Source organism: Magallana gigas, chromosome 7 (assembly GCF_963853765.1).
Source record: "Magallana gigas chromosome 7, xbMagGiga1.1, whole genome shotgun sequence".
Classification (NCBI taxonomy): domain Eukaryota; kingdom Metazoa; phylum Mollusca; class Bivalvia; order Ostreida; family Ostreidae; genus Magallana; species Magallana gigas.
Window position 1 is genome coordinate 29,046,169 of NC_088859.1, and position 27,023 is coordinate 29,073,191.

General features: G+C 33.6%; 1 protein-coding gene across 2 annotated transcripts in view; it reads right to left on the bottom strand.

The window, feature by feature from the left end:
* Window positions 1-27,023, bottom strand: part of LOC117684422 (uncharacterized) — a 339,336-nt gene that overhangs the window by 5,111 nt on the left and 307,202 nt on the right. The window contains exons 21-35 of one of the 2 annotated variants that reach the window (XM_066067797.1): window positions 25,014-25,210; window positions 21,348-21,481; window positions 20,531-20,647; window positions 20,011-20,148; window positions 18,264-18,429; window positions 17,667-17,909; window positions 17,236-17,501; window positions 11,152-11,286; window positions 10,157-10,252; window positions 6,350-6,556; window positions 5,862-6,087; window positions 5,153-5,246; window positions 3,767-3,863; window positions 1,029-1,190; window positions 518-673 (exon numbers count right to left, since the gene is read on the bottom strand). In XM_066067797.1, the coding sequence (XP_065923869.1) occupies window positions 518-673; window positions 1,029-1,190; window positions 3,767-3,863; window positions 5,153-5,246; window positions 5,862-6,087; window positions 6,350-6,556; window positions 10,157-10,252; window positions 11,152-11,286; window positions 17,236-17,501; window positions 17,667-17,909; window positions 18,264-18,429; window positions 20,011-20,148; window positions 20,531-20,647; window positions 21,348-21,481; window positions 25,014-25,210 (2,434 nt within the window). The remainder of the gene's footprint in view (window positions 1-517; window positions 674-1,028; window positions 1,191-3,766; window positions 3,864-5,152; window positions 5,247-5,861; window positions 6,088-6,349; window positions 6,557-10,156; window positions 10,253-11,151; window positions 11,287-17,235; window positions 17,502-17,666; window positions 17,910-18,263; window positions 18,430-20,010; window positions 20,149-20,530; window positions 20,648-21,347; window positions 21,482-25,013; window positions 25,211-27,023) is intronic. The other variant, XM_066067796.1, reaches the window with a different exon arrangement.

Consider the following 27,023-nt stretch of genomic DNA (forward strand, 5'->3'; position numbering starts at 1 on the left):
TTTACTCATTTTTTTCATCATGTAGTGACTGTGCAGATTATGCATTAAAAAAAACAAATCATGGTTTCGAATATGCCAATTTCAAGCCATGTGTCAAATATTTTTTTTTACATTTGCATAAAACAATTTGATTTGTAGTTTTATCAAAGGCAAAGACATTGGAAAATGTTAATATAAGAAAAATCATCTATTCATCTATTATTTTTATATTAGGAATCATAATAACAATTTTGAAATGAATATTGGACACTTTCCCCATTTGACCAACAAATTCCACCCTTACAAAAAGTTCTTTTGCTTTTAGGTTATGAAATTAACAATCTGAATATACAGCCCCCCCTTCCTCCGGCGTATCAGATAAATGGATGGACTCTGGAGTAAATGGAATCAAGATTGCTTTAGCATTTATCACTTTTTCTTTTCTTTAACTCACTTTATTGATACTTATTAGGTGAGCTAAATATGCTTGACATCTCACTTTGTCTCAGTAGACTTGGTATATCTTGAGTATACTGACCATCGCACAGAGACGCAGAAGTCGAAGAGTCGCCTCGTGTGGTGCTATTCACAGGACATGGGTCACAGTAGAACATTCCATACTGGCTCTGGTAGAAGCCCACCCCACAGGGATCACACCTAGATCCTGTTTGATAGTGTCCAGGGCTACAAATGGCTACATAAAAATTAGACTCAATTAAAATAAGATAAATAGTTCAAACTTAACACATTTAAGAACTTAAAAACAATTCATATTTTACTCCTGTTATCCTGTTATGTACCAAGAAAAACATTGCTCTTGTAGGACAGTTTACATTTTGCATTTCCTCTGGTAGTTTCATTGCAATTTTTAAAATTAGTTCATTCATGTGCATATAACAATATTGTTATTTAAAGTTAGGCCCTACTCATCAATATTTAAGGTGAAACATTGTTATTTTTCTTTGAAAGTTATTTGTATGACATCTGGTGTTATCAAAAAAAGCCCCCAGATTCATGTCTTAGCTAACTGTTTAATGACTTAGGTTTACGTTTGCAGTCTGAGCTGCTAGGACTGGCTACAGTCTGTGTTGTGGATCCCTGGGGACATGGAGTACAGGAAGTCTGGTCATCCTGATCCTGGTAAGTTCCCACTGGACAATCCTCACAAACAAGGGTACTGCTATTGAAGAAATTTCCTGGACCACACTTGACTGTACAAAAAAATGAAGAAAATAAAAAAGAAGAGGCCAATAGGCTTTAATGGCCACTTGAGTGTCTGCATTTGTCCTTGAAAATACCTGAGATATCTGAAAAATTTGTTAATGGATTTGAAAAATCTAACCAAACATACCAAATTGTTCATCTTGATTAAAGTAGCAAAGAAATATAATATCCAAATTGGTTTTTCTATATTGAAGTCTGCAAAGTAGTAGTGAAGGGGATTATCCGTTGTAATTAAATTAATGCAGAATTGTAGCTCTATGAAGGAACTTAGATTGACAAGTAGTCTAACCATCAGATTTACTGTGTGCTTGTAAATGCCAGATATAGCTAGCACGAGAACCCTTAACACTTGGACCATGAACACTACTATTTTGACTGGAGAAATCTAGCTTAACATATGACTATCCTAGTATTCTCTGAATTAGGCTATATTCATTTTTCTCACACAGATAAAGCATGCTTCACATCAAAATGTTTAAAATGTGAGCCACAGTTATTAAATTCAGTTATCTTAATGACTCAGGTGACTGAAGAAAATCATTAAATAGCTGTCACAAACAGTTTATTTACAGAAACATACAAAAGAGAAAAAATGAGAGAGAGAGAGAGAGAGAGAGAGAGAGAGAGAGAGAGAGAGAGAGAGAGAGAGAGAAACAAGATATATGATCAAGAAACAAGAGACCCATGGGCCACATCGCTCACCTTAACAACAGTTCCTTGTAACATTCTATTTCGTTGTATATGCTTGCATAGTAATCTCACAACTGTAGCTTTGTAGTTCTCGAAAAGAAATATTTAAAACATTTTCCATGATATATTTTTCTGTTAAACTTTGAACCCCTCTTGGCCCCAGTAGTTAGTCCAGTGGTCACAGCTTTATTGACTTAGAATCTACACTATTTAAGGATGCTTGCATAATTGAAGCATTGTAGTTCTGAAGAGATATTTAAACATTTTTTCGATATTTTTTAAACTTTGAACCCCACCTCGGACCCCATTTTTGTCCGGGGCCACCGTATTTTCATTATGTATACTAGCTTTTAGGTAAATATTGGCATTTCTGGTGCAGTGGTTCTTGAGAAGAAGATTTTTAAACATTTTTCGGACGTATTTCTATGTTAAACTTTGAACCTCGTCTGATTCACTATATAAACCAACTTTGGTTTAAATATTGGCATTTCTGGTGCAGTGGTTCTTGAGAAGAAGATTTTTAAACATTTTTCGGACGTATTTCTATGTTAAACTTTGTATCCCACCTGGGGCCCCAATTTTGGTCCGAAGATCATGGTTTTTATAATTTAGAATCTTCATTATATATACAAACTTTAGTTTAAATATTGGCATTTCCGGTGCAGTGATTCTTGAGAAGAATATTTTTAAACATTTTTCCAACGTATTTCTAAGTTAAACTTTGAACCCCACCTGGGGCCCCACTTTTGGTCCGAAGATCACGATTTTTATAATGTAGAATCTTTACTATAAAACAACCTTTGGTGTAAATATTTGCATTTCCGGTGCAGTGGTTCTTGAAAAGAAGATTTTTAAACATTTTCCTTAGTATTTCTAAGTTAAACTTCATACCCCATTTGAGGCCACAGTTTTGGTCCGGGGGTCCCGATTTTAAAAATTTAGAATATTCACTGTAAAATATTGGCATTTCTAGTGCAGTGGTTCTTGACATGAATATTTTTAAAGACACACATCCTATACTCACTGTTTCGCAATTATCTCCTTTTAAAAAGGGTAACGCCCTTTATCTTAAAATTTTTTAACCCCCCCCCCCAAACCACCCCACCCCCCATAAGGATGCTTTGTACCATTGTTGGTTAAAGAACTATATATGATAAGAGTTAAATTTGGCCCCCATAATTCGTCATTTTTTAAGTGTTTCGGGTACAATAAAATAGAGAGAGTAGAGTTGATATAAAATATTTTTTTCATCTATTTATTTTATTTATTTGCACTCACTGGCAGTATATGACGTCAGAAGTGACGCCATTTCTATAATTTAATCAAAATCGGCCAAAAATTGACATTTTTCTTATATATTTACGAATGGGAAATATAGAGCGCATGCTTGAACAAGGAAAATTTTTTTGTCACTTATTAGTCTTGGCTAGATACATCTCTGATCAAAATATTTTATTTGTTCAAGAATGCGCTCTATGTTTTCGGAAGGAAAAACTGCTTGAAAGCAAGCTGTTTTACGCTAAAAATGCAAAAATGGCGGGAAAAGGTTGTCTTTACGATGTCATATTTCTAAATTGTGGACACTTGAACCAAAATGAATATTATGTAAACACATCACATACATATCTGTATTAAGAAAACAAAGAATGATAGTAAAATGTTGATGTTCATTTTAGGGGGCCATTTTAGGCCCTTATCATATATAGTCCTTTGGCCCAGTGGTTTAAGAGAAGTCAAAAAATGTGAAAAGTGTACAAAAGGACAGACAGACGAACGGACAACAGGTGATCAGAAAGGCTCACTTGAACCTTCGGTTCAGGTGAGCTAAATACGAAGAAAAAATTAAAAGAAGTTGTTACAAGTTAGACCATACCACAATAGCCATCCACCACTGATTGTCTGGTAGGACAACTTTCTGTTGAGTCAATATTGAATAAGTTCAGGTTAGGTGATCCATTGGGAATTTCTGTCTACAAGTAAAATGTATTTTATCATCACTCGTTTTTATAATCATCAGACTCACTGGTGGAGGTCAAAATACATGGAATTTGCTAAAATTCTCCCAATGCAGAATAGATCTTGTATAAAAAGATATTGAACATTGCAGTTCTCAAAAAGATGTTAAGCAATTGTCCATATATTATCTGTAGACCTTTATGTTCATCAAACTTTGAGCCTTTGGTGTTGGCCCCAAAGTTTTCCAGGGTCCACAGTCTCAGCAATTGAGGATCAACAAAATGTCAAGATGCTTGCATTTATGAAATACCAGGTAATATATATGACTTGAGTTTTTACGAAAAATTCCAATTTATTACAACTGTAAAACTTATCCTCCCCTCTGTGAATATTTTCAGCAAAGTTACAGCTTTTATAGGCGATTGATTTTTAGAAGAGATTTTAATAGACTATTCTTGATATATTCCTAGGTTAAAATTTAACGCGACCCTCCTCGCCCAACCGGTACCCCTGGGGATCATAATTTAAACAAATTACTCTTCCTGAGGATGCTTCTAGCAGACAAGTGATAATTTTTTTGGCGAATTGATTGTTTCTATGTGTTCCTATGTAAAATTTGACCCTCCATTAAAGATGCAGGTCTGTAGCTCCCAGGTAGGAAAAAAATTAGCTACCGGGATTGACGACCTTGGAACTGCAGTGCCACCCATTGCAAAAAAGTGTATTTATTGCGCACAAAAACGTGCGCTAGTTTTTGACTGATAAACCTTATTTATACGCAAACTCTTTGATAGCAATTAAATTCAATTTACACTCCCTGATAATGCCCCCGCACAAGTTTTTTTCCAGCCAAATAGTATTTGAGAAAAGTGACAGACAGACTAACTGACACCAGACAAATAGTGATCAGAAAAGCTCATTTGAGTCTTCAGCTCAAGTAAGCTAAAATAGAACTTGAGTAAAGCAAACAAAACATAAACGTACCAAGTTTTTGCTTTAAATCATTCATATTTTGTTAAATATCAGATGATATAAATGACGTCATATCTAAATTATAATGACCATATAAGGCTATTAATGACTTTGGATATAACAAAACTTTTCAAGATTTTATAGCGCGTTTTGTGACAAATTGAAGTGTTTAAAAGTCGTAATAAAATGAAGACGTCGGAAATAAAACATGAGTGTTACCATAAACGATGTGGAGTGTTTAGCAACAACTGAAAGACTTGAAACTTTTGACGTCACTTATTGCAATTAAGAGCTTTTTTACAAAATATGCACTAATTTCATGACTTCTTACTGAGATATCTAAAAGCCGTGATTCCAAGACACTTCTTATCAGAATTTCCTCCACACTTAAAGTCTCTGCAGGACTTGACCGAGTTAGTGTGGCCCTGTAATGATAGTGTTAAAACTAAGTAGTATGCAAATTATATTTGTATAGATTACAGTGATAAGGATTTAGCATATATATATATATATATATATATATATATATATATATATATATATATATATATGATTGCAAATTTGACAATATTTTTAACAAAAGTTGCAAGCTAGCTGGCCCTACTTAACGGTCATTAAGGTTGATACAATTCTGAAAACAATACACAGAATAATACACAGAAAAATGATAAAATATTCATTATTGTTTTACCTAAATGTTGTTTTCTTGCTGTTTTTATTAACATGTCCTTTGATTTTATATATTTTTCATCCAAAACCTGATCAATGATTACTATGCTGCAATTTTGGCTAATAGTTAAATCCCAGTTTTATGAAAATTTCAAAGATACACAAATAGGGGCTGATAAAAGCATGTCAAAAGTAACATTGTAACCATTGTACCTGATAAATAAATGTAAAGTTAGTTGAAGAAAGCCATACAAATATTAAAAATACCGGTCTATAAATAACACCACTTTTAAAAAATTGAATCTTTAATAAAGATACTGTAATTAGGTTTTTGAACAACTGGTACTTAACTTAGGTCAATATCAACTTACTTGGATGTAGGAATAATCATTTTTACTGATGTTGGTGTTGTCAGACAGTTAACAGCAACAGTCATGTCACTACAGTTGGGCTGACTACAAATCTGATTGGACCATCTAGTGTTAACTGAGGTTAAGGCTTCTCTCAGTTTTAAAGCCAGGGTGTCACAGAAGGTAGCCGAAATGTTGGGATAAGCAATTTTCATCATTAGTCGCCTTCTCGCATGGCTCTGAACCACTGAACATTTATTAACGTATATTTATGTTATACATGTATGAAGTTTTATTCTTAAGCTGATAGCAAGTATTTGAAAAATGTAGAAGTAACAATTCAAATAAACAGCTCGCCAGGGACAATTACTGTTGATAGCATATGCAATATAATAACCAATAAAACAGCTAAAACAATTAGGTACCGTACTTTAATCATTTTGGAAGAACTGCCAGAAGTACATTCTGTACTTTAATTTTGTATTTAAGCTATTCATCAGATGACTCACATCCACAAGATGGAAAACGAAGTGGAATATTTCTATTGGATGGGCTCCAAGCTCCTGAAGGTCCACAGGTGTAAACTTTGGGAGTGTCCCGATCAATCCTCCGATTGGCATCAGTGCAACCAATGGTGCACCCAAAGTAAGGGTAGTAGCCCCTCTCATACGTCCTTGTACCGAGATGTGGGGGGTCAGGATACACACACTGCTCAGCTACAAAAAATAACATTGAAACATTCAAAACTGTTTTCAACAGGCCACCATAGTGATGATTACTGTTAAAAGGATTTCAGACACATGATCTTTGAATCAAGCTCTCTTTCAATTAAAATAAATCCACAAACAAACATTGTGCATGTTCATTGGACATAGTTACATTCATTACATTCAGAATTTACGATTGAATGAATTAGCGTTCATAAAAACTATACACTGGTACGTATCTTGAATGTTTATGCAAGTATGAACTTTAAAAGTATTTGAAATATAGAATTAAATAAATTAAATTTGAGCAGTCACAATTTGTTCTAAATAACTAATTGTCGATGCTGTATGTCTGCCATTTTGGATTGTAAAGTCCAATACTTTTAAACAAGTTCGAGTTATCAGAATTCAATATAGCGACTCAAAAACAAGAGAAAGAGACTTGGGACATTGAATACTAGTGCGGTCAATAGTTTTGATTATACATAAAAATTACACATACATCGTCTAATGAGCCCAACATAGTTTTACAGCCGACAAACTAGGCCAGTTGGTTGTAAATAGTTCAAGGACAGTAAACTATAATAAACACCATCTGTAAACCATACTTAATGTAATAATCTATGTTTCAGTTGTGTAAACTATAATCAACACGGTAAACAATCATTTTGCGATTGCAAAACATAGTTTAGACTATAGTTAACGAATGTGAATTATATTTTACTGATTTGAATCGATATTTTTCAGCAAAACCTATTGTAAACGTTTGTTTAGAGACAAATAAACCTAAAGTATTCGTTAAAATATTCATTAACTATAGTTAACAACCGTTTAATATGGTTTTACATAAGAAAACTTAAGTTAATTAACCATTAACTATAGTTAATAACTTTATGGGTTGTAAGATAAAGATAACAGTCGATAAATCTAGTTTATGAGCTGTAAACTATGTTAAGCTCATTTTTGTAAATGTGGCGTGTCATATCCGTCAGATGCTCATATATTTAGGGAATCTGACTTGTTTAATAGCCTGAAAGTGAAAGCTTCAGGACTACCTACAACCCATCCGCTCGGAACTGACAACAATGCACTCAGAAACTACCTTAGAATCTATACATTAGAAGACGGAGCTGCAGAAAAGAGAGATTTTAAATCTCAAGAGGAAAATTCGAAAGTTAGCGGAAATGCCCTTCGGTTCATAGCAAATAGATTCAAGTGTCTTAGGGCTAAACATCAGAAAACTAATACAGTGAATGATATTTTGGAGGCGACAGTGGTTTTGAGGCTGTGGCATACAGTAGAATCGCTGGATGTGGACAGGCTAATAAAGCTCACCAAATATGAAGCAGACGAAAGCACATGTACGTTTAAGAATTTTAAGAGATCGCAAACATATCTCAGTTAAAGTGTAAAGTCTTGTATCTGATGGCAGTCACTCTCTTTTAGCCATCTGTATTTTTAAAATTGTTTCTGGTCGTATGAACTGCGTGTCATATCATGTGCAGTTGGACACAACAAGCCTTACTCGTCGTGACCAATAATGAAAATACAACGAAACCTAACACAGTGTGATGATTGTCTTGTCCAAAATTGATCCCGATGAGGGAGCACAATTAAATGGGATTTGTCACGTTCGGTAACGGCGCAATACAATCTGACACAATGATAACGATTACAAAAATTTTTGATCTTCAAAATTAGTCTACGATTAACACAATTGCCATGCTGACCCCAAGATCTGACGATATTTGATACGATTTCTACGATTACTTTACGATGAAGACCAATTAAGATATCACAACATATGCACTTTAAGGTGGGTCCTTACTCGAGAGCATTGACGTAATTATCTTTATTGGAGAATTATAGAATTATTGTATAGACCATATGTTTTTACTATTGCATTAGTAAAGGGCAATATAGTTATCGGCATATATAGAAGCTTAAAACTTCGATATTTACATGTAACTTTTCTAGGCTTCAAAATATTGTATTTGTACATGCATTGTACTCACATGCATGTACTGTTAAATATCAATTTAATCAACGGAATATCTCTTAAAACAAAGATTTCTACTATATTTTAAAACATATAAACATTTAAAAATTATTGGAATTAAAAAATCATTATATGTGGGAAAAATTGATTTAACAAAATGGGGGTACATGTTTATGTGTCCTGTAAATTACAAAATGAAAATAAAAGAGTTAACAAATATAAATTTCTTTAGTTTTTAAAGTGCATCAGATACAGCTTTATCTAAACATTTTATGAGAAAAATATGTCGGTTAACCATGGAATTTCAAATATATATCGATTTAGAAGTAATCTTAATATTGTGTTCTTGATCTACAAAATGTCTTTTTTCGCAATTTATAAATAAAATGAAATCTGTCATGTATTTCCAGTATAATACTTGATTTCAAAATGTAGATTTATAACTTGTTCTTCTTGCAATTAATAAGATGTTTACAATCTGACATTTCAGTAATCGACTAACAATATTTTTAGTCTTAATCGGTATATATATGATTAAGTGATAGTCAAATATGAATTTATAAATATGTATTTATCTCTGACTATCGGCATATTAGTTTTTGATATCTGTTGTTACGATCATCGCTACCCACCGCTATATAAGGCCATAAATACTATTCATGCCTCACCGCGTTGAGGGAGTTCATTCACTTGAACATCGGACATAAAAATGAAAATAAAAATGATAGCAACTGCACTGGTAAAAAATATCCAATTAAAACTAAAACAAAATAGACTAAAAACCCGTCACACATATATATAAAAAAATCTTCGGTCAGTGTAGAACGTTTTTAATCGAGTGCTAGTGGATTGTTTTTTAAGAAACTGAAATAAAGCAAAGACAACACGTTGTTACTTTCTTCGATTTATTATCGCTCATTTACTATGTTTGGTATCGTGCGACCGGGGTCTACACTATGAAGCAGACGTTATAAAATTTCAATCTGTATGAACGAAACGTGTTCGATGTGCATACGAAGGAGACTTAGGCAGCTCTAGCTATGCAAAACAATGCGGATACCTTGGTAATTTATCCAACGAATAAAAGTATACCAGTTTTTTTCTTATTGGTTGTAGTTTATATTATCCCCTTTTAACAAACATATTACTACTTCATGCATTTAGAAGTCAGTGCAACTTGTATGCCGCAAGAGACCGTGACTTTCTCGACCGATATAAATACACATTTAGCAGTTAATAAGCAATCGAAAATAATATGACGACCAAATATTTTTATACATCAATTTCAGCGTAAATCGTTAACCAAAACATTGCTGAGTAGAGACCCAATAAACTTATGCATACGTAGTAATTTGCAAGAAGGTTTCCCACCAAATTTTAAGTAAATTATTATTGAAATGAACACGTATCCTTCAGTTTGTAAAAAAAATCATTAAAAATTAATTGATAGACCAATAAACAGTCTGTTCAACGGGAACTATTGTGCACATCAACAACTTGTATCAACAACAATTGTTTCAAATTTTCAACACTTGAGTTGGAACGCCGCCTTCATTGATTCTTTATCAAAATTTTTACTTTACTATAACATACTAAAACTGTTTACTTACGCATCACATATATGTTAAAGGAGCAAAATGTTGAGCTATTGGCTGCATCACGAATAGCATACATGTTGGTATATTTTCCCCAAGAGAATTTGTCTCCTGTAATACATAAACAAAATTGTCCGTTCATTCTGCAAGAAAAATATTATTCATATCAATTTAAATCGTTCAAAGTACTGGTTTCATAAAAATGCTGATACCACAAAATATGAACCCTTTTGATAAAATACTGTAGATCCCCTTTTCACACACTACCTCATTAAATTTTGCATCAAATTATATCAACGTACATGTACAAATGCAAGTACTGGATTTCCAACGACTGGTTTCCAAGTTATAGCTGTGATGCTTATATCGTCTTTTTCATCTTCTTTTTTTCATACATATAAGTTATTGCATATGTTGATTTAATCTTACAATTGGCTTATTTTAGCCCCTTAATCATGTAATAATCAAGACAGTGAATATCTCAAAAGGCCTTTTAGGACTTTGCTTTGACTCTAACCTTTTGCTTAGAAATTTATATTCCAGGTACCTTTTAGGGTATTATTTTTTGGTTGTCATTAGAGGCAGTATTTTAACGTGTATGGGTTTGAAAACTACATTAAAAAAGCTGCAAAAAAATCATATCTTTTTCAAGATTAATCTTCCTCTATTTTACCACAAGAGGATAACATATATATACCCCCTCCCCCCTTTGGAGAAGAAATAGCAAAGTTATGGCCAAAGGGGGATTCTTCAGACCAAAGTCATTGAATGGACAGGCAGATAGACAAGCGGACTAGTACTGATAACTATAGAACACAAGCAGACGGATACCATGTATAATGAATAACTTAAGGGTTATAATTTGTGTTGAACAAACGCAATAAAGGATAAAATGCTGGCTTATATAATTATCTTAAGACATGATTTGGTCTTTATCAACACTGTACTCCAGCCAACTTTCTATATCATTATTACTCAGAATGTTCATTGTATTCAAAGTTCCTGCGTACCTGATTTGTAGGTACTCTGCTGAACTGCACCGTCCTGTGGGATGGGTTCAGTCCAGGTCACTGTGGTTAATCTGTCTGCTGACACCATGTACACGTTATATGGACATGACTTCTTGAATGTAGGAAATGTCTTGTCTGATAAGTAACAGAATATATTTCATAATATTTCCAATTATGATTTAACAGAGCAACCATCTCTGCCATTTAGTCAACTAAAACGTGATTGATAGGTTACTGAAAGGTTACTGAAATGCAATTCAAATAACTTTCCAGAACTTACAGTTAACACCCATTTGACTGAATGGCAAAAAGTTCATCCTATGTATGGTTTTAACTATGAAAACATTTTCTGTTGAATTAATTAGTAACCAATATCATCAAACACGGTAAGACAAAAACCATCAGATTGCAGCAATTAACATAGACAACATAAGATTTCAGAGCTCACCAAAACGAGGCATCACCTTTATGAGATCACCACTATCATAGAACATGAAATTTTTTGTTTATAATCTATATCATGATAAAAATGGCATGCTCTTTTCTACAATATGAATATTTGATGACCATTTTTCGAATCGAGAAAATATTTGATCAATGTAATTAAATACTTTTAACATAATTTGGTTAATTATTCATATGATACAAATCACAATGACACGTTGTTGTATTGTTTGATACAATATGATATTTTATTGTTAGTATTATTAAGGCATTGAATGGACAGGCAGATATTCATATTTATAGTTTTCGTACTGTTTCTTATTAAGGTATCTCACTCCTCATGTTTTGATTTCATTGCGCAGATGATCATTATATTTAAAATGAATATGATTTTATTTATTTAATCATCACAGATAGATTATTATTTCATAATTACACAACATTCATAAAGAAAATCCATTTGAATTTCAGAAACAAACAAGTTTTTTGGGGAACTATTTTTTCGTGCGGAAGGCTTTTTAGACGAAAATGACAGAAACAAGCAATTTTATGAATTTTCAATATACTTTTCTTTTTATTATACTTTATTCATTATTCACATTTTTAACATGTGATAGGTTTGTAACATATTTTATAGGTTCTGTGTGACATGTACAAAATCAAATCTTGAGAATATGATAGCCGTTAAGCATAAAATCATGCATATATATAGAGCATGTCTGAATTTTTTTAAGCCAAATTTTGCGAGAATTTTACCTTTGAAGCCCTATATCTAAAATTTGACATCACTGACCCCCATGTTATATTATGTCAAAATGATACTGAATACATATTTAGGCAAAGTGGATTAATCTTATAAAATTCTTGATATTCAAAAAGTTTTTATTTCAAATCAAATTGTAACTATTATAGAAATTGTCTATTTTAAGTGCAAAAAGGTCACACAAAAATTTATGCAGCTTTGTACAATTTTTTTTCGTAATCCCTCTATTCAGTGTGACCATTCTGCATAATTAAAAACAATATTTGAAGAAATAAGTTTGCTTAATCAAAAATACTGACAACAAATCCTAATCAGGATAAAATTGCATTTTAGGTGCAAAAAGGTCACATTAAATGGGCCATAACTCAGAGGGATGGATACTGATCCCCCATTATCTTTGTATTTTTTAAGTTTGTTTTGTCTATAGATTTCAATGATAAACTTCTCATGAAAATCTTGATACAACAACATTGAGGAGTGGGATACCTTAAGGTCTTCCGTTTTCCAACGGAAGACCTTATTGTTTTCGTTCGGTTTCTTTTTCCCTATTTTTTTTTTCTTACAAAATTTGTGCAGGCGATTTCTCGGAAATTGATGACCTGATTTTCATGAAACTTTCAGATCTAATAGATATTACTCCGAACTTAATAGACATTTTTTTTATTTTGATGACGTCATTTCCGTTTTTGAGAAAATGACGTTTTAGCAATTTTCAGAGGGTCGGCTTGTCCAAGGATCTCCTCCTAAACGGTAAAAGATATTGAGTTCAAACTTTCAGGGATTGTAGACAAGAGATTGTAGATGTGCAATTTGGCATTCATATTTGCCATGCTCAAAAGGCGTTAATGCTCGCCTGGTCCCGAAAATTGAGACTAAACAAACGTCGCATTTTTTCATGGTTTTCTTAGTTTATCTCGTTTTTGAAAAATATTTTGTTTACACATGTAGAGCAATAAAAGTTTATATTTACAAGACCTTTCATTTGATATCAAGAAAAAGGGGATGGCCCCTCAAATTAGGAGACCAAAGGGCTCTAAATTCTTTCAGGTTTAGCCCTTTACTGAGGGATATTTTGTGAACGGTTATAGAAGCAAATATGTTTATCTTACAGTTATGTATCCAAGTAATGTAATGAGTAATTCATGAGTTACATAATAAGGGGGTTTTTAGGGGCCAAAATTCCAGAAATTTGATCACCAATATCTCAGAAAGGAAAAATATTTTGAAATGCAGTATAGAATAAAAGATACTCAGAATGATGTACTAAATAATATGCATTTTTCAAAATTTCGTTAAACGGCCCCTATAAGGAGTTAAGGGATCAGCCCCTAAAACGTTCTTTCCCATATATCTCAAGAACGCTAACGAACATCTAAACAGTTGTTGAACAAAATGTGTTGAGATTTAAATGACCTTTTATTTGATGTCAAGAAAAAGGGCTGACCCCTAAAATTAGGGATGCAAAGGGCTCTATGATTTCATCTATAGCCCTTTACTTAGGGATATTTTGTGATACGTTATAGAAGCAAATATGTTAATCTTGAAGTTTTGTATCCAAGTAATGTAATGATTTATTCATGTGTTATGTAATAAGGCTTATTTAGGGGTCAAGAATCCATAAACTATGACCAACTATATCTCAAAAAGGAAAAGATGCTCAAAATGATGTACTTTACAAAATGCAACCTTCAAAATTTGGTTCAGCGGCTTCAATAAGGAGATAAGGGACTGGCCCCTAAAACTTTTTTTCCATGTATCTTAAGAACGGTGACGAATTTCTAAACACTTGTTGAACAAAGCTCTTATCCCTGAAACAAAATAGAATCTGGCCATTAGCATGTAGACCCTGTTTTTCTATTCTATTCTAACATTTATTCACAGATGATGAGATGTAATCTGAATTTTATATGTTTTTGAAATTTTTGCTGTCGTCACTTCCGGTACCGATTTATCGGCCACTTTGTACATTTTTACGACCTATTTTGTGCAGAGTTGATCTCAGAAACCATCAGAGATATGACTATGAAACTTTCAGGATAGTAGTCTATAGTTTGAAGTTGTGCACTATTATATTGCTTTACACCAGTGGCGCCATTTCTTGGAGCTCGCCTAGGCTCGAAAATTGGGTACGAATTTTGAATCAAATTCTTTAAGCGTTTTGATCTCTATCTTTTTATCAGTTGATATTTTGTTAAGACATATATAACAAAAGTGGTAGATAATCAAATGTTCTTTCCAACAAAATCAAGAAAAAGGGGCTGGCTTAAACTTTGCCGCAATATATCTAGAGAAGGAGACATATTTTGTTAAGCATTGTAGAAGAGAAAATATCTGTATTGATGAGTCTAATCGATTCCATTAATCAAAACACCAATGTCTGTCCCCATTAAGGATCTAGAGGGCTGGCCCCTAAAATATTCAATCATTTGTTTCTGAAAAATGAACAACAATTCTAGATAAGTGTAAGAACAAAAAATGTTATTATTCGTGAGACCTTTCGAATGATCTCAAGAAGTAGGGGCTGGTCCCTTTATTTAGGGACCAAGACTCTCGTAAACTCTATTACAGATAACTTTAAAACAATACAGATTTTGTAATGCATTGTAGAAACAAAGTTATTGATCGTAACAATATTAGTTTGTAAAACTCGTTTCCAAATCGATTGATTACACGTAATTAGGAATTTAATGGACTAAAATCTTACATCTTTGATGTGCTGTATGAAAAAAAAAGCAAAACTCTTTGTTCAGCATTTAAAGGATAATGACAATCGTATACATTTTCTGAAAGGGAGTGGTTGAGGGGAATTCTGAAATTTCATTGATATTTTAATCATATCGTTAAAAAAACTAACGGAAGACCTACTCGTTACTCGTAACGAGATCGTATCTAGTTTATTGTTATTATACAACTATGGACTTCATTGTAGGTCGGTATGTGGTAATATGGACCCATGTTAAATGATGTTGACCAAAGACACACATATTGACCGAGCTTGCGAGATACATATATTATCCCCTTTTGTAACAGAATGATATCATATCACAAATTGAACACTCCAGTTCTCAAGAAGATCGTAAACATATAGACCCACTGCAAACTTATGTCAACATGCTTGCAAAGAGTAATACCACTTATCATAACATTTGAGTTTTGAAGATAATTCAAAATTTTTGCTATGTAAAATTGGACCCCTTATTGTGGCTCAACCATACTTTAGAATCTAAAGATTATGATTTTGACAACCTTGATTTTAAGATTGTTTTTTCTTTATATACATATGTAAAAACTTGACACCTCCCCCAAGCATAGTGGCCCCACCCTACCCACGAAGATCGTGATTGACAAACTTGAATCAACACTATATGAGGTTGCTTTTACTAAATTTTTACAGCTTTTGAAAATTTTAAAAGATTTTTCTCAATATTTGCCCATGTTAAATTTTGACACCCCCCTCCCATTGTGGCACCATCCTACATCGTGGGATCGTGATTTGAACAAATTTGAATCTACACAACATTCTCAAAATCTTTATCTTCCTTCAGCATCAAAAACACACATTTAAACCTGCCAAGCGCATGAGCAATACAAAATGCACCATCCATGCAATTTGGAGGAAGACAGAACCAGGAATAACTTTGATATGGTCATCAAAGGTACCTGTTTAGAAAATTAAATCTTACCCCTCTCTAACACCTGAAAGTTATAGCTCAGATTAAGCATTCATGCTTGTAAAGTACAAGCTTGAATGCACCAAGGTGCACATGCTCCAAACATTTAAACCTACTACCCAAACCTGTAAACCTCCTTCAGCATTCAATACTTTTGGTAAAGGTCAAAATCTTGAAAATAATTCCCAAAGTGTCCTTTTGGTAGAACCAATATGACGTCATAATTGATTTCTTAAACTTATCCCCCGTACTTTACGGATTTTAAGAAATTATGTAAAAATGGAGTTTTTATTTAAAATCATGGAAAAAGTAATCCTGATATCTATATTCGTTTTTACATCATTTTAAATGGGAGGGAAAACTGTAGGCTTTTTACATTCATTTTACATATTTTATTAGTCAAAAATTGACAAAAGCCCAAAATTTGTTACTTATTTCCTTCATATTACACAGAACTTGGCGGTTAAAAATATGATTTTTTAAAATGTGTTTACCAAAAAATTGTAGGCCTATCAAACAAAGTTATTGCTACGAAGCATCATATTCTAAATTTCATAAACCTGTAGGCATCTTTCATTTACTAGATCTTGACCTTAAGATTAAGCATTCAAGATTGTCACGTGCATAAGTTTCACAGAATGCAGTATTCCTGGAACTTTGGTGAAGAAAGGACCAGTAAAAATTTAAATTTGACCATTTAAAACTTATGGCTAAGACTCAGAATTATTGTTTGTTTAGTACTTGAAAATGTCCAAGTGCACCATCCATGCAAGTTGGTGAAGACAGGACCAGTATTAACTTGGATATGACCATCATAGGGTATCTGCTCCAAAAACCTTAACCCTCTCAAGCATCTAAAATTCAAAGCTCATATTCTACACTTTAGTGTTTGGCATTTGAGTATTAACAGAGTATGGACGCTGCGTCCATGCAAGGATGGTTAAGTAAGGACCAATAATATCTTGGATATAAAACCTGCTCAAAAAACTTCAATCGGACGCTGACACTGACACCACTGCCAAGCAAATACAAAGGATACATCATTAGCTTCTATTCATTTTGTCGCGATGAGCTAAATTCTTCATCAATTTACAATAACATATTTTCTAAGTAACAAGAATTGTACTTTATTTAAACATAAATAAGTTGAGTGCCCTTTTCTCAACGTTTTACTTCCCTCTCAACCCACAAATACAGACCACTTACTGTAGGCTAGACAGTTTGCTCCCGTGCAGGGTTTCCGGACACTTGATGGATATACAGGCTGCACACCGCGATAGTAGACAAACTCATTCCAGCGTAAAATGGACCCATTGAATATCTTTTGTGGATGAGGGATTAGCTGAGGCATCTCATCATCAAAGCTCAGTACTCGGTTGTAAATATTAAGCTGGCTAATATGACCTTGAAAACCATTATTTGCATTTGGCAAAATTGTACTGTCAAAGTCTGCACCAAGAGTGACCCATACACTGAAAGAAAAAAAAAACATGCTAGTACCAACTGCACATTTTCAGTTTTATTTTAATTTGCATTCAACGAAAAGTATGGTACAAAATGTACATTATTTAGCACACAAATTTACACCCAAATTGTTCTTAATGCATTTTGAAGACATCGAGCCGACAGTCGCTTACTTTTCGGCCATCATTGATGTGTAGGGGGTGGTGGAAATCTGACTCTGTCTCAGACTATTGACCACCAAGTCAAACCCATTGTCTTTGTTCCAGGACACCACCACATAGTTCCACTGTCCGTCAGTGACCGTCTGCTGTTGGTAGGCGGCCCTCTGTGGATTCTGACCGTTCTTGTTGTAGACGACCAAGCCTTCATGGTCCAGGGACAAGAACTTTGTCACACCGGCCAGACTGTTGGCAGACCTATAGAAAAAAAAATAATGATGTTAAATGTTCAAATCATATTTCTAATGTCATGCTCTCTATCTCTTGGAACACACGATAATTATAACCACCCTGTGCACCTAGTTTAAGAACGAATGACTTGTAGTAGTCCAATGAAAGTACTTGTGTTGAATAGTGATTCTCATACAAATTAAGTTTCAACTATGAACAAGTCTAAACAGCTTAGAAAAATTTCAGATACTTAAAAAAATTGGGAAATATATATTTGATAGTTTTCTATCTAAACTCAATTGCAAAATTGCATATATAACACCATTCTTTGTCCATGCTTATCCTGATGAACACTGCTAATGAATATGTAGTTATTCTTACTTTGCAATGAAAATGGTCAGGAAGGTTCCTGTGAGAGAGGACTTGTAGAAGCGGACCCAGACACTGAGGGAGAAGGAGCTCCCACTCAGGTAGATGGGGTAGGGCAGGGCCGTATAGCCGTCCTGACTAGTCAGGTAAAAGTACAGGTCGTAATTGGTATCCAAATCTTAAAGTACAAATGCATCATGTACAAGAATGTCTGTTCTATGTTGAGAATTGTATTTTCCCGCGTTTCGTCAGTATAGCTGGAACATCTTATATTCAAGGTAGTCATGGTTTACAAATTGTTATGATCCGGTATTGACTAATGAGCGGCAATGTATTGTAAGGAATGCATTACGATTAAGTAGAGCAAATCATTTTCTAGCCGCCGCTTCTGCTCAAAGACCAAAAAATACTTTTCGTTGAAATATTTCTTTGTTGGAGAATTTTTTAAATTTCTTTTGTTATTATCTAGGGGATACATGTATATATAAAGTTATACGTAATATGTGAGGTCCGTCAGATCCCTCTTGCATCATGTAGCATTGGCGACGGATACAGGTTTCCCAGAGTTTTTTTTACGATTCGCATCGTTTTTGTTTCTGTTTTTTTCCTAGCTGGCTATGCTGTTTTTATAGAAGAAAGGTCATTTGTTTATTTGTATGAGGTTACTTATTAATTATATTTTACTGTCTTTGTTAGTCTTTGAAAGGTAAGGTTTTTTATAGGAATATTTTGTATCTTTAACATTGTGCTCATGTTTACTGAGAGAACCTAGTACTTGAAAATAAGTAATAGTTTTGATTCATGCCAAAAAAGATGCCAAAAGGACCGGAAGTTGAGGGTTTTTACTTTCATTTGGATCAAACTGAACCTTATTCTAAGTTTCACATGATTATCTGTACAAAGTAAACATACACGTTGTACGTTCGTAAGGTGATGTTTATTTCAGACTGCCATTATTGGTCCTTCTTTTTATTCAAATACTTGGAAGGGAAGGCAAAACTAAACTTTGTTTATTAAAGCTGAACACCGCTCGTAAATAGGCACCGTCACACAGATACCTTGTATATAAACCCTTAGATTTTGTTACACCCGATTGCACACCTGAAACTCGTGGCCGACGAGTAGTCTTTGGATTTTATGCATTTCTTTCTTATTGTATGTGCATATTTTGTTTGTAAATAATGCACTGACCAATTTATTTGATGTTGCTTTTCTCCTGGCTTGACAAAAATGCGTAAAATTTGATACTTTCATCGCGACCGAGTAACACGGCGAGGCAAGCTGTTCGTCCACACAGGTGAAACCTCTACAGCGAAGCACTTTGAACTGTTTAGAGGTATGCCCCTTATATAGGGGTTGATGAAAGAGAAATATGGCGGACGGTGCCTATTTACGAGCGGTGTTCAGCTTTAATAAAAATCAATAACTACTGTAAATTCCTTCTATTACGCGAGTACTTAATTCCGCGGTCCTGCTGTTTTGAACCAAATCGAGAGAATGAAAAAAAGCGAGGACCAGTATTTTAATATTATTTTATATAGACAAGTTCAAACTCTCTGAAATAAAAGCAAGATTTTAAAATCCGCAAGGAGTGCTTCTGGCTATTTTACGCGAATACTAGTACTAATTCCTTGCGTTCAATAAGGAATCTACAACAGCACTGAATTTTAAACAAACATTAAAGTTTGTTGCCAATCCATTGTCACACTAACAACTTATAAGTAGTTTGTTTTTTTTAGTATGAAAGGCCTTGCCTTACCTTTTACACATGACTCCCCTGTCTTCCCAAGAGGACACCTGCAGTAGTGGGCGTTGACCATATCAATGCAGGTGCTGGTACTAGGACAGTTATTGGAACAGTCATTAACATTTATGCTGCAGTTAGCACCAGAGTAACCTATTAAACATAAAATCGTGTTCAGCAAACATGGAGTTGTTACCACAGTAACCTATCAAACATAAAATCACTGGGAGAGGTTGGGGGTGGCTCCAAAGTGGTAGTCATGATTTGAAGAATCTAGTACTATATATCAGGAATCTTCAGTTAAAATTTTGATTTTATATGCTATTTCGTTCTTAAAAATAAGATTTTTATAACACCCTATATGTTTTCATTCTTTTGAGTATCTCCCACTGAAGTGCATCTAGGCTAATGGTCCTTTATTTAAATAAATATAGACTCCCATTACATATGATTGCATTTTGCTAAGATTTGTTAAAATCAACTTTGTAGTGTTGGATAAGAAGTAAAGTATGTAAATGGTTAACAATTTCCTCACCTGTTGGACAATCACATCTAAATCCTGGTGCCAAGTTGACGCATATTCCTCCATTCATGCACTTCTTTGGGTCACCACAATGATTAACCATGGTTTCACATCCAACACCACGATAGTCTGCAAACATGAAAGAAAACTAAATCAACAATACTTTTTTTCAAAAAAGTTTATTTTCAAAAATTCAATCTGTACTTACACATATACAGAATTTTTAGCTTCAATATTCCATTTGTAAGTATTTAACATAATCACGTGCTTGTATGGCATATATATAAAATCTACAAAATTGCTCATAAGGAGGTCATTTATTAGTGATACCACGATTTTTTAATTAATTTATGGATCTATGTTCAGTGACAATTGTTTAAAACAAACTATGCTGACAAAAGTGAGGACTGTCAGGTTGGTTGGCTGATAGACTATTGATGAGACAAAATCATTATAAGCTCAGCAATTTAATTCTATGGGGTATTACTATCCATTTAAGAAAGTCTTAGATATAAGGATGAGGAAATGATATACATGTATTTTCATTATAACAGAAATGTTATACCATACAGTGGTTTGTAGTCCCAATTAAATGATCATTTGTCTTGAATAACTAAATTTGATGTTGAATTGAACAAAAATAAATGATTTATGATCATTTCTTTGGAATTAAATTGAGGGTTAATAAAATTGTTCTTGTTTGACAATTATACCTCTGGTAATTTTCTTTTATCAATAACCAAATTATATAATCAACAGTAAAATTCATTCAATATTTTTTTTACATTGATTTGATAATACAATGACAATAGAAGCAGGAAAATTTTACCACCATTTGGACAGGTACATTTGGACATTTCATTGACACCCGCTGCACAAATTGCTGAATTCAAACAGGGTCTCAGATTACGGCAAATGTCCGGACTGTTCTCACAAACTTTTCCATAAGTGCCTTTCGGACATCTAGTAAAAAGTTTGCCTTTTGTATTTCATTAAATTATCACATTTACAGACATTTCTTTAAACCTAATACTTTGATATACAGTAGATAATGGCAAATAAGTTTAAAAAAGCATTGCTAAATGAAAAGCCTTATAATTTTTAAGTACACTGCATATGTATGGATTAAATATCAAAACTATGCAATTTAAATTTCATATTACAGTTAAACTCGTAGTACGAACACGAACATGGTTATAACAAAATCACGAATATAGCGAAGTAAACGCTGTTCCCTAAAAATTCGTGAAATTCGTTATAACTGTGTTTTACGGTAGCAGCAAAACTTCAACTTAATTAATGAAAAATCATTGTTTGATTTTTATGGGTTGATTATTACAGTCAGGCACGTGATCAAACCCAATAAATAGATAGATTTCATCACGCACCGACTGTAAAGATCAACCCCATTGAGTAAAAAAATAATTCCTTATTTCTTTTATTCTTATCATTTTTTCATGTGTACGTACAATTGAAATGATATTTTACATTGTTTTATTCAGTAATATTTCCTCACTTCAAACTCTTTTTAGTCGAATAGTCAATAATTGTAATATTAGCTCGTCCGAAAAATATTGACCAATCAATATTTGTTTTAATATTGACCGGCTAGGAATAATATCTCTCAGAATGTTTGTTGATTTTCAACTTTATCTTCATTAATTGGTGGATAAAATGTGTTCTAGAAATAAATATAACAATACAAAAAAATAGTTTTTTTCTGCTGTTGCAACAATTTACATGCTTAATAGTGATCCCCGCTAAGGTTTTTTTTCGATCCGCGCCTGACCTAGCAATAGCATCAATAGTGAAACGGAACTATCTTATGCAGAATGTTCCTTGAAAATGGCTCGAAATACTAAGTTTTATGCAAAACAGAAACCCATTATTTTTTTTTAAAAACTGGTATTGCACACAACAAGCATCAAGCATGGCTTCGATTTTATTAAACAACCCAATATTTATATTTTCAATTACTCTACACGTGGTTGAACACAAACGATAACTCTGTTCTGAGTATAATCGTTTAATTTATATAACAGCTAGATGGTGAAATAAAACATACATTTTTAATGATTTTCATGTTTTAACAAAAATCAAAGTAGGATGTGATATGAAAAACGATCAGTTCTTACGTATTTTGAGAATATTATCCGAACACATTTACTTCCGCTCGAAATTTCACAGGAACTGAACAAATCTCGGTGCAGCTTCGTGAACTTTCATTCGAAAGTTTGAAAGTTTACGCTTTTTTAAAAACCGCTTCGCGGTTTATAAAGCGTAAACTGCCCCCAAACCATTTTATATCGTATAAAACAAATATATATTGAATTCATTCCTTAAACAATTCTTAGTGACAAGTTTGCATGAAACTGGCCTAGTGATTTTCTAATAATTTAATTCTGGTTGTAACGCGCTTTCTGATTGGCTAAAAAATTATTTTATATCGTATAAAGAATGTTACCTACGTCATAGTAAGACTAACGTCAAAAACGTATCAACACGCCTGACGTTACGTTTGAATTTTGTACACTTTTACGTCATTTTAAAGGTCAAATGACCATTTTTATCTACAATGAAGAGTAGAAAAATTAAATTAAAAGCAATGAATTCAATATTTATTAGTTTTATACGATATAAAATGGTTTGAAACAGTTAACGCTTTATATATATAAAATAAAATTTCCAAAATATGCCTCGGAACCATTTAAACGATAGAGAGCTCCACAATTAAGAAAAAAGGCGAAAGCGAAAAGATGCGAAGGCGAGAGTGCGAAGGCGAGAGTGCGAAGGCGAAGGAACCATAGTAGTATCGCTTCTTCGCCTTCGCAACTTCGCACTTTCGCCTTCGCATCTTTAATTTGCGCTTCACCGTCGCATCATCACATTTTAGCTCCTTCCCCTTCGCACTTTCGCCTTACAACTTCGCAATCTCTCATCTTCGCCCTATGCCAAAAGTGCGAAGGTCGATTTGTCCCCGTCGGAACACCATATATATCTCATTATTACGAGTGACAACACATTAAAATTATTTTGAGATACAAGACACTATAGAACAAAATTCTGTTTATTGGCGATCAAATAGTAGACTCGATATTGTTCATGAATTATACTTGCATTGACGATTTTCCCCTACTACAAACTTCTGGGTATGCAAGAGTATCACCCAGATCTAATGATGAAACCAAAATTATGAAAAGTTTACGCCACTGTTTTGCAGTATAACCAAGCTGAAGTTAGCAGGCACTGACAGCAGCCATTACGCCAGTAGCAGTTAACGGCCAATAAGGAAAATCGTCAAAGTACTGAGAGTACCCGAACAGAACATATATTTTCATCGGCATACTTTGATTAATATCAAGATGATTAATGCAACAATAGTTTGTATGAGCATTGACAACTTTGAATTCAGTAAAGATCGTGTGATCAAAATCAAGGGGGATATGAACCCCAAAATGAGCCCGAACCCCTTTTGACGCTTTTAGAAACAATCTCTTCTTATCTTGTATAATTGATCAGTGTTTATTGTCTCTTAAAAAGATTTACTATAGTCAGGTACTCTTCACACATTTGCTCTAAAAGAATAAAGTCTATTCATGATCAAAAGTACAACATTACAACAAATGTTTAGAATATCAATGTTCATGCATTACGTAAAAGAAAACAAAACTAACGTGAAATGATTTTTTAAAAATCACTTTCCCCAAGAAATGTAAATAAGAAGTATTTATATTCCTACGTTACTTGCCTCTTAATAGTCTTTTTCCATAAAAATAAATACATGTATCATTCTTCGATTGACAATTCATCCACCAATAAATATTGCTTATATTATTACAACAATTATTCTTTCATGATTATTGTTCGTTAATTATCACATAATATCCTCATTGTATACGAATTTGTTTTTTCTCATTTGCGTCATTTCCCGCCATATGTCGACGAGAGAAGTGACGTTACTGTTAAAATTCAATTTGTGGCAATGTAAGAGTGTGTTGGGTGTGCTTGCTACGGATATGAAAAACTATATACAGCGATTTATTTTAAAGTTCGGTGTTTATAACTTCAAAATCAGTTGAACTAAGTGAAAATTCAATTAATTTCAAAGTAGTATGTTATATACGGAGTAACCAATTTCTATTCTAGTTTACAGCATGGGTCATTTTTCTACGGGGGTCATTTTTCTTCAGAAAAATCCAATTATTCTTCAGCAAAGGGGTCATTATTCTACGTCGAAAAATGACCCCCGGTCATTATTCTACGGGGGTCATTATTCTTCATTACACTGGCAACAACAACGACAGAAACCTACTTTTGATAAAAAAAATCATTTTGAGCCTTAGTCTAAGTACCAGTTTACTGACATACAAGTGGACTGATAGGCAGACAGACTGACAGACAAATGCATAAAACAATGTGTTCATAAAAGCCCACTTAATTGAGCCTTAATTTCAAGGGGATATAAAAATGGTTTAGCAGTTTTTGATCTCCTTACTTGCAGTAGGATTTTTGGAAGATGTTGAGACACTGTGAAGAGCTGGGACACTTGTTGTTGACCGTACACTCGTCATAAATCATCTCACAGCGCTTGCCTGTCCAACCTTCAGGACACGTACACTGGAAGTCATTGACTCGATCTGTACAATTACCTCCATGCATACACGGCTCAGCATCACATTCATTTATTTCAGTCTAAAAATAACACAATAAGCTTTAGTATTACTACATCCTACAGTTTATAAAAAATTCAAAATTGGTCTAGCGTAAGAGATTACTAGAATTTGAATTACAAAGGCAAGTTTACGAAATATATGAAGTTCACTGATCAAGTACTGTTTATGCTCCTATATCAATTTTACAAATAACCGTTTTTTATAAAACATAAGTTATCAAAGATAACAAAGCTCACCGATATAGAACATCAACCAAATGAGGCTACTATTATCAATTATTATGCTTCTTGTCAGTTTTCATCTTATGTTTAATATTCATTTATCTTATCATAGTAAACTAAGATTTGATTTACAGCTAGCATACTTTGCAGGAATAGAGCAAGGCAACTGTTTTGAGATAACCGTATGAGTGCCAACAAGGGTATCGAACTCTCGACCCTTAAATCATTAGCCTTGATAACAAAAGCCCAGTGCGCTACCGAACACACAACAGCAACCTATAAAAGATAAGAACTGAATATATACTGACAAACTGAGAGGAAGCATAATAATTATGCAAAGTACATGCCCAGCACAACATTATTTTATTTCATTGATATCAAAATCATAGTAAATGACCTATATCATGATATAATACAGAAAAAAATTATGTGTCATTATTTTATTCAAAACTAGACTTTGACCCGTGCGTGCACGGGTTGACATTGCATATGATAACGGACATTAACGAAATAGATACATCAACACACCGCATTGTTGGCATTTACATAACCAAGAATTCAACACTTTTTCACTTACGTTTTTTGGGAGTTGATTTTAATCAACTCTCCTATGCAGTCACTCAGACAAACCGAAAGTGAAACAGTGTTTGGACCTAAGCACAAATCAACACCGCTGACAACATTTAGTCCTAATCAATGAATTCGATGTAATGAGTTCTTTTAAAGCATTGTTCTTCAAGGAAACTCATTTATAGATACCTTGTAGATAGTCAGATTTTAAATGGTGCGAACAATTTAGATATATTTTGAAGTCGTACATTTTATGTATTTCTACGCCAGAGTTTAATATAGGGCGCGCTTGATTAAGCCTAACTTGGTGTACACCGGTGTAAAAAGTTTGTATTGTTTATCAAGTCCACTTCAATGGTGTAGTGTACATGGTGTAGGGAAGTTAAGAATGAATATGACGGAAAAGGGTGCAGTTTTAACAAAGAATCTGCTGTTCTGCGACAATTAATTGGTTTTTTGTGATATAAATGCAATAAAATAAACACACATTTCAAATTTAATAGTCCAATCCACACTTTGCAAAAATTGTTCCCCTTTGCGGGGTCAAACCAAAGGTCAAGAGGGGAAAAGCAACTTTTCCCTTCTTTAAGCAACCAAATATTTGGGCGTCCTTTGAAGAAATCTCTTGGAATTCGATTTATTCTTTCGGTGTGTGGGTTGCCCCATCTTGGGCCAATTAATATTCACAGCACAAACGGATTTTTAATGTCAAATGACGAAGTTATAACCCTATAATCCACAAAGGCTACTGTGAGAAATATATGCGCTTTTCCCCAAAGATGGCGGTCAATGGACATAACTTTTATAAAGTATGGATTGGTCTATGGCTTTCATACAAACGACAACTTTTATGCGACTTCTAATCCGTTACATTACTTAAAATCATTTTCCAAGTTTCCATCATAACACTCGTCCGCCATATTGGTCCAACAACACATGTCCCTGACTCGGTGTAGAAAAGTGTACACCCGGTGTACACCTAAACGCTACACCTTTGCACTTGATTTACAAAAGTGTACACCTTTTGGTAAAATCAAGCGC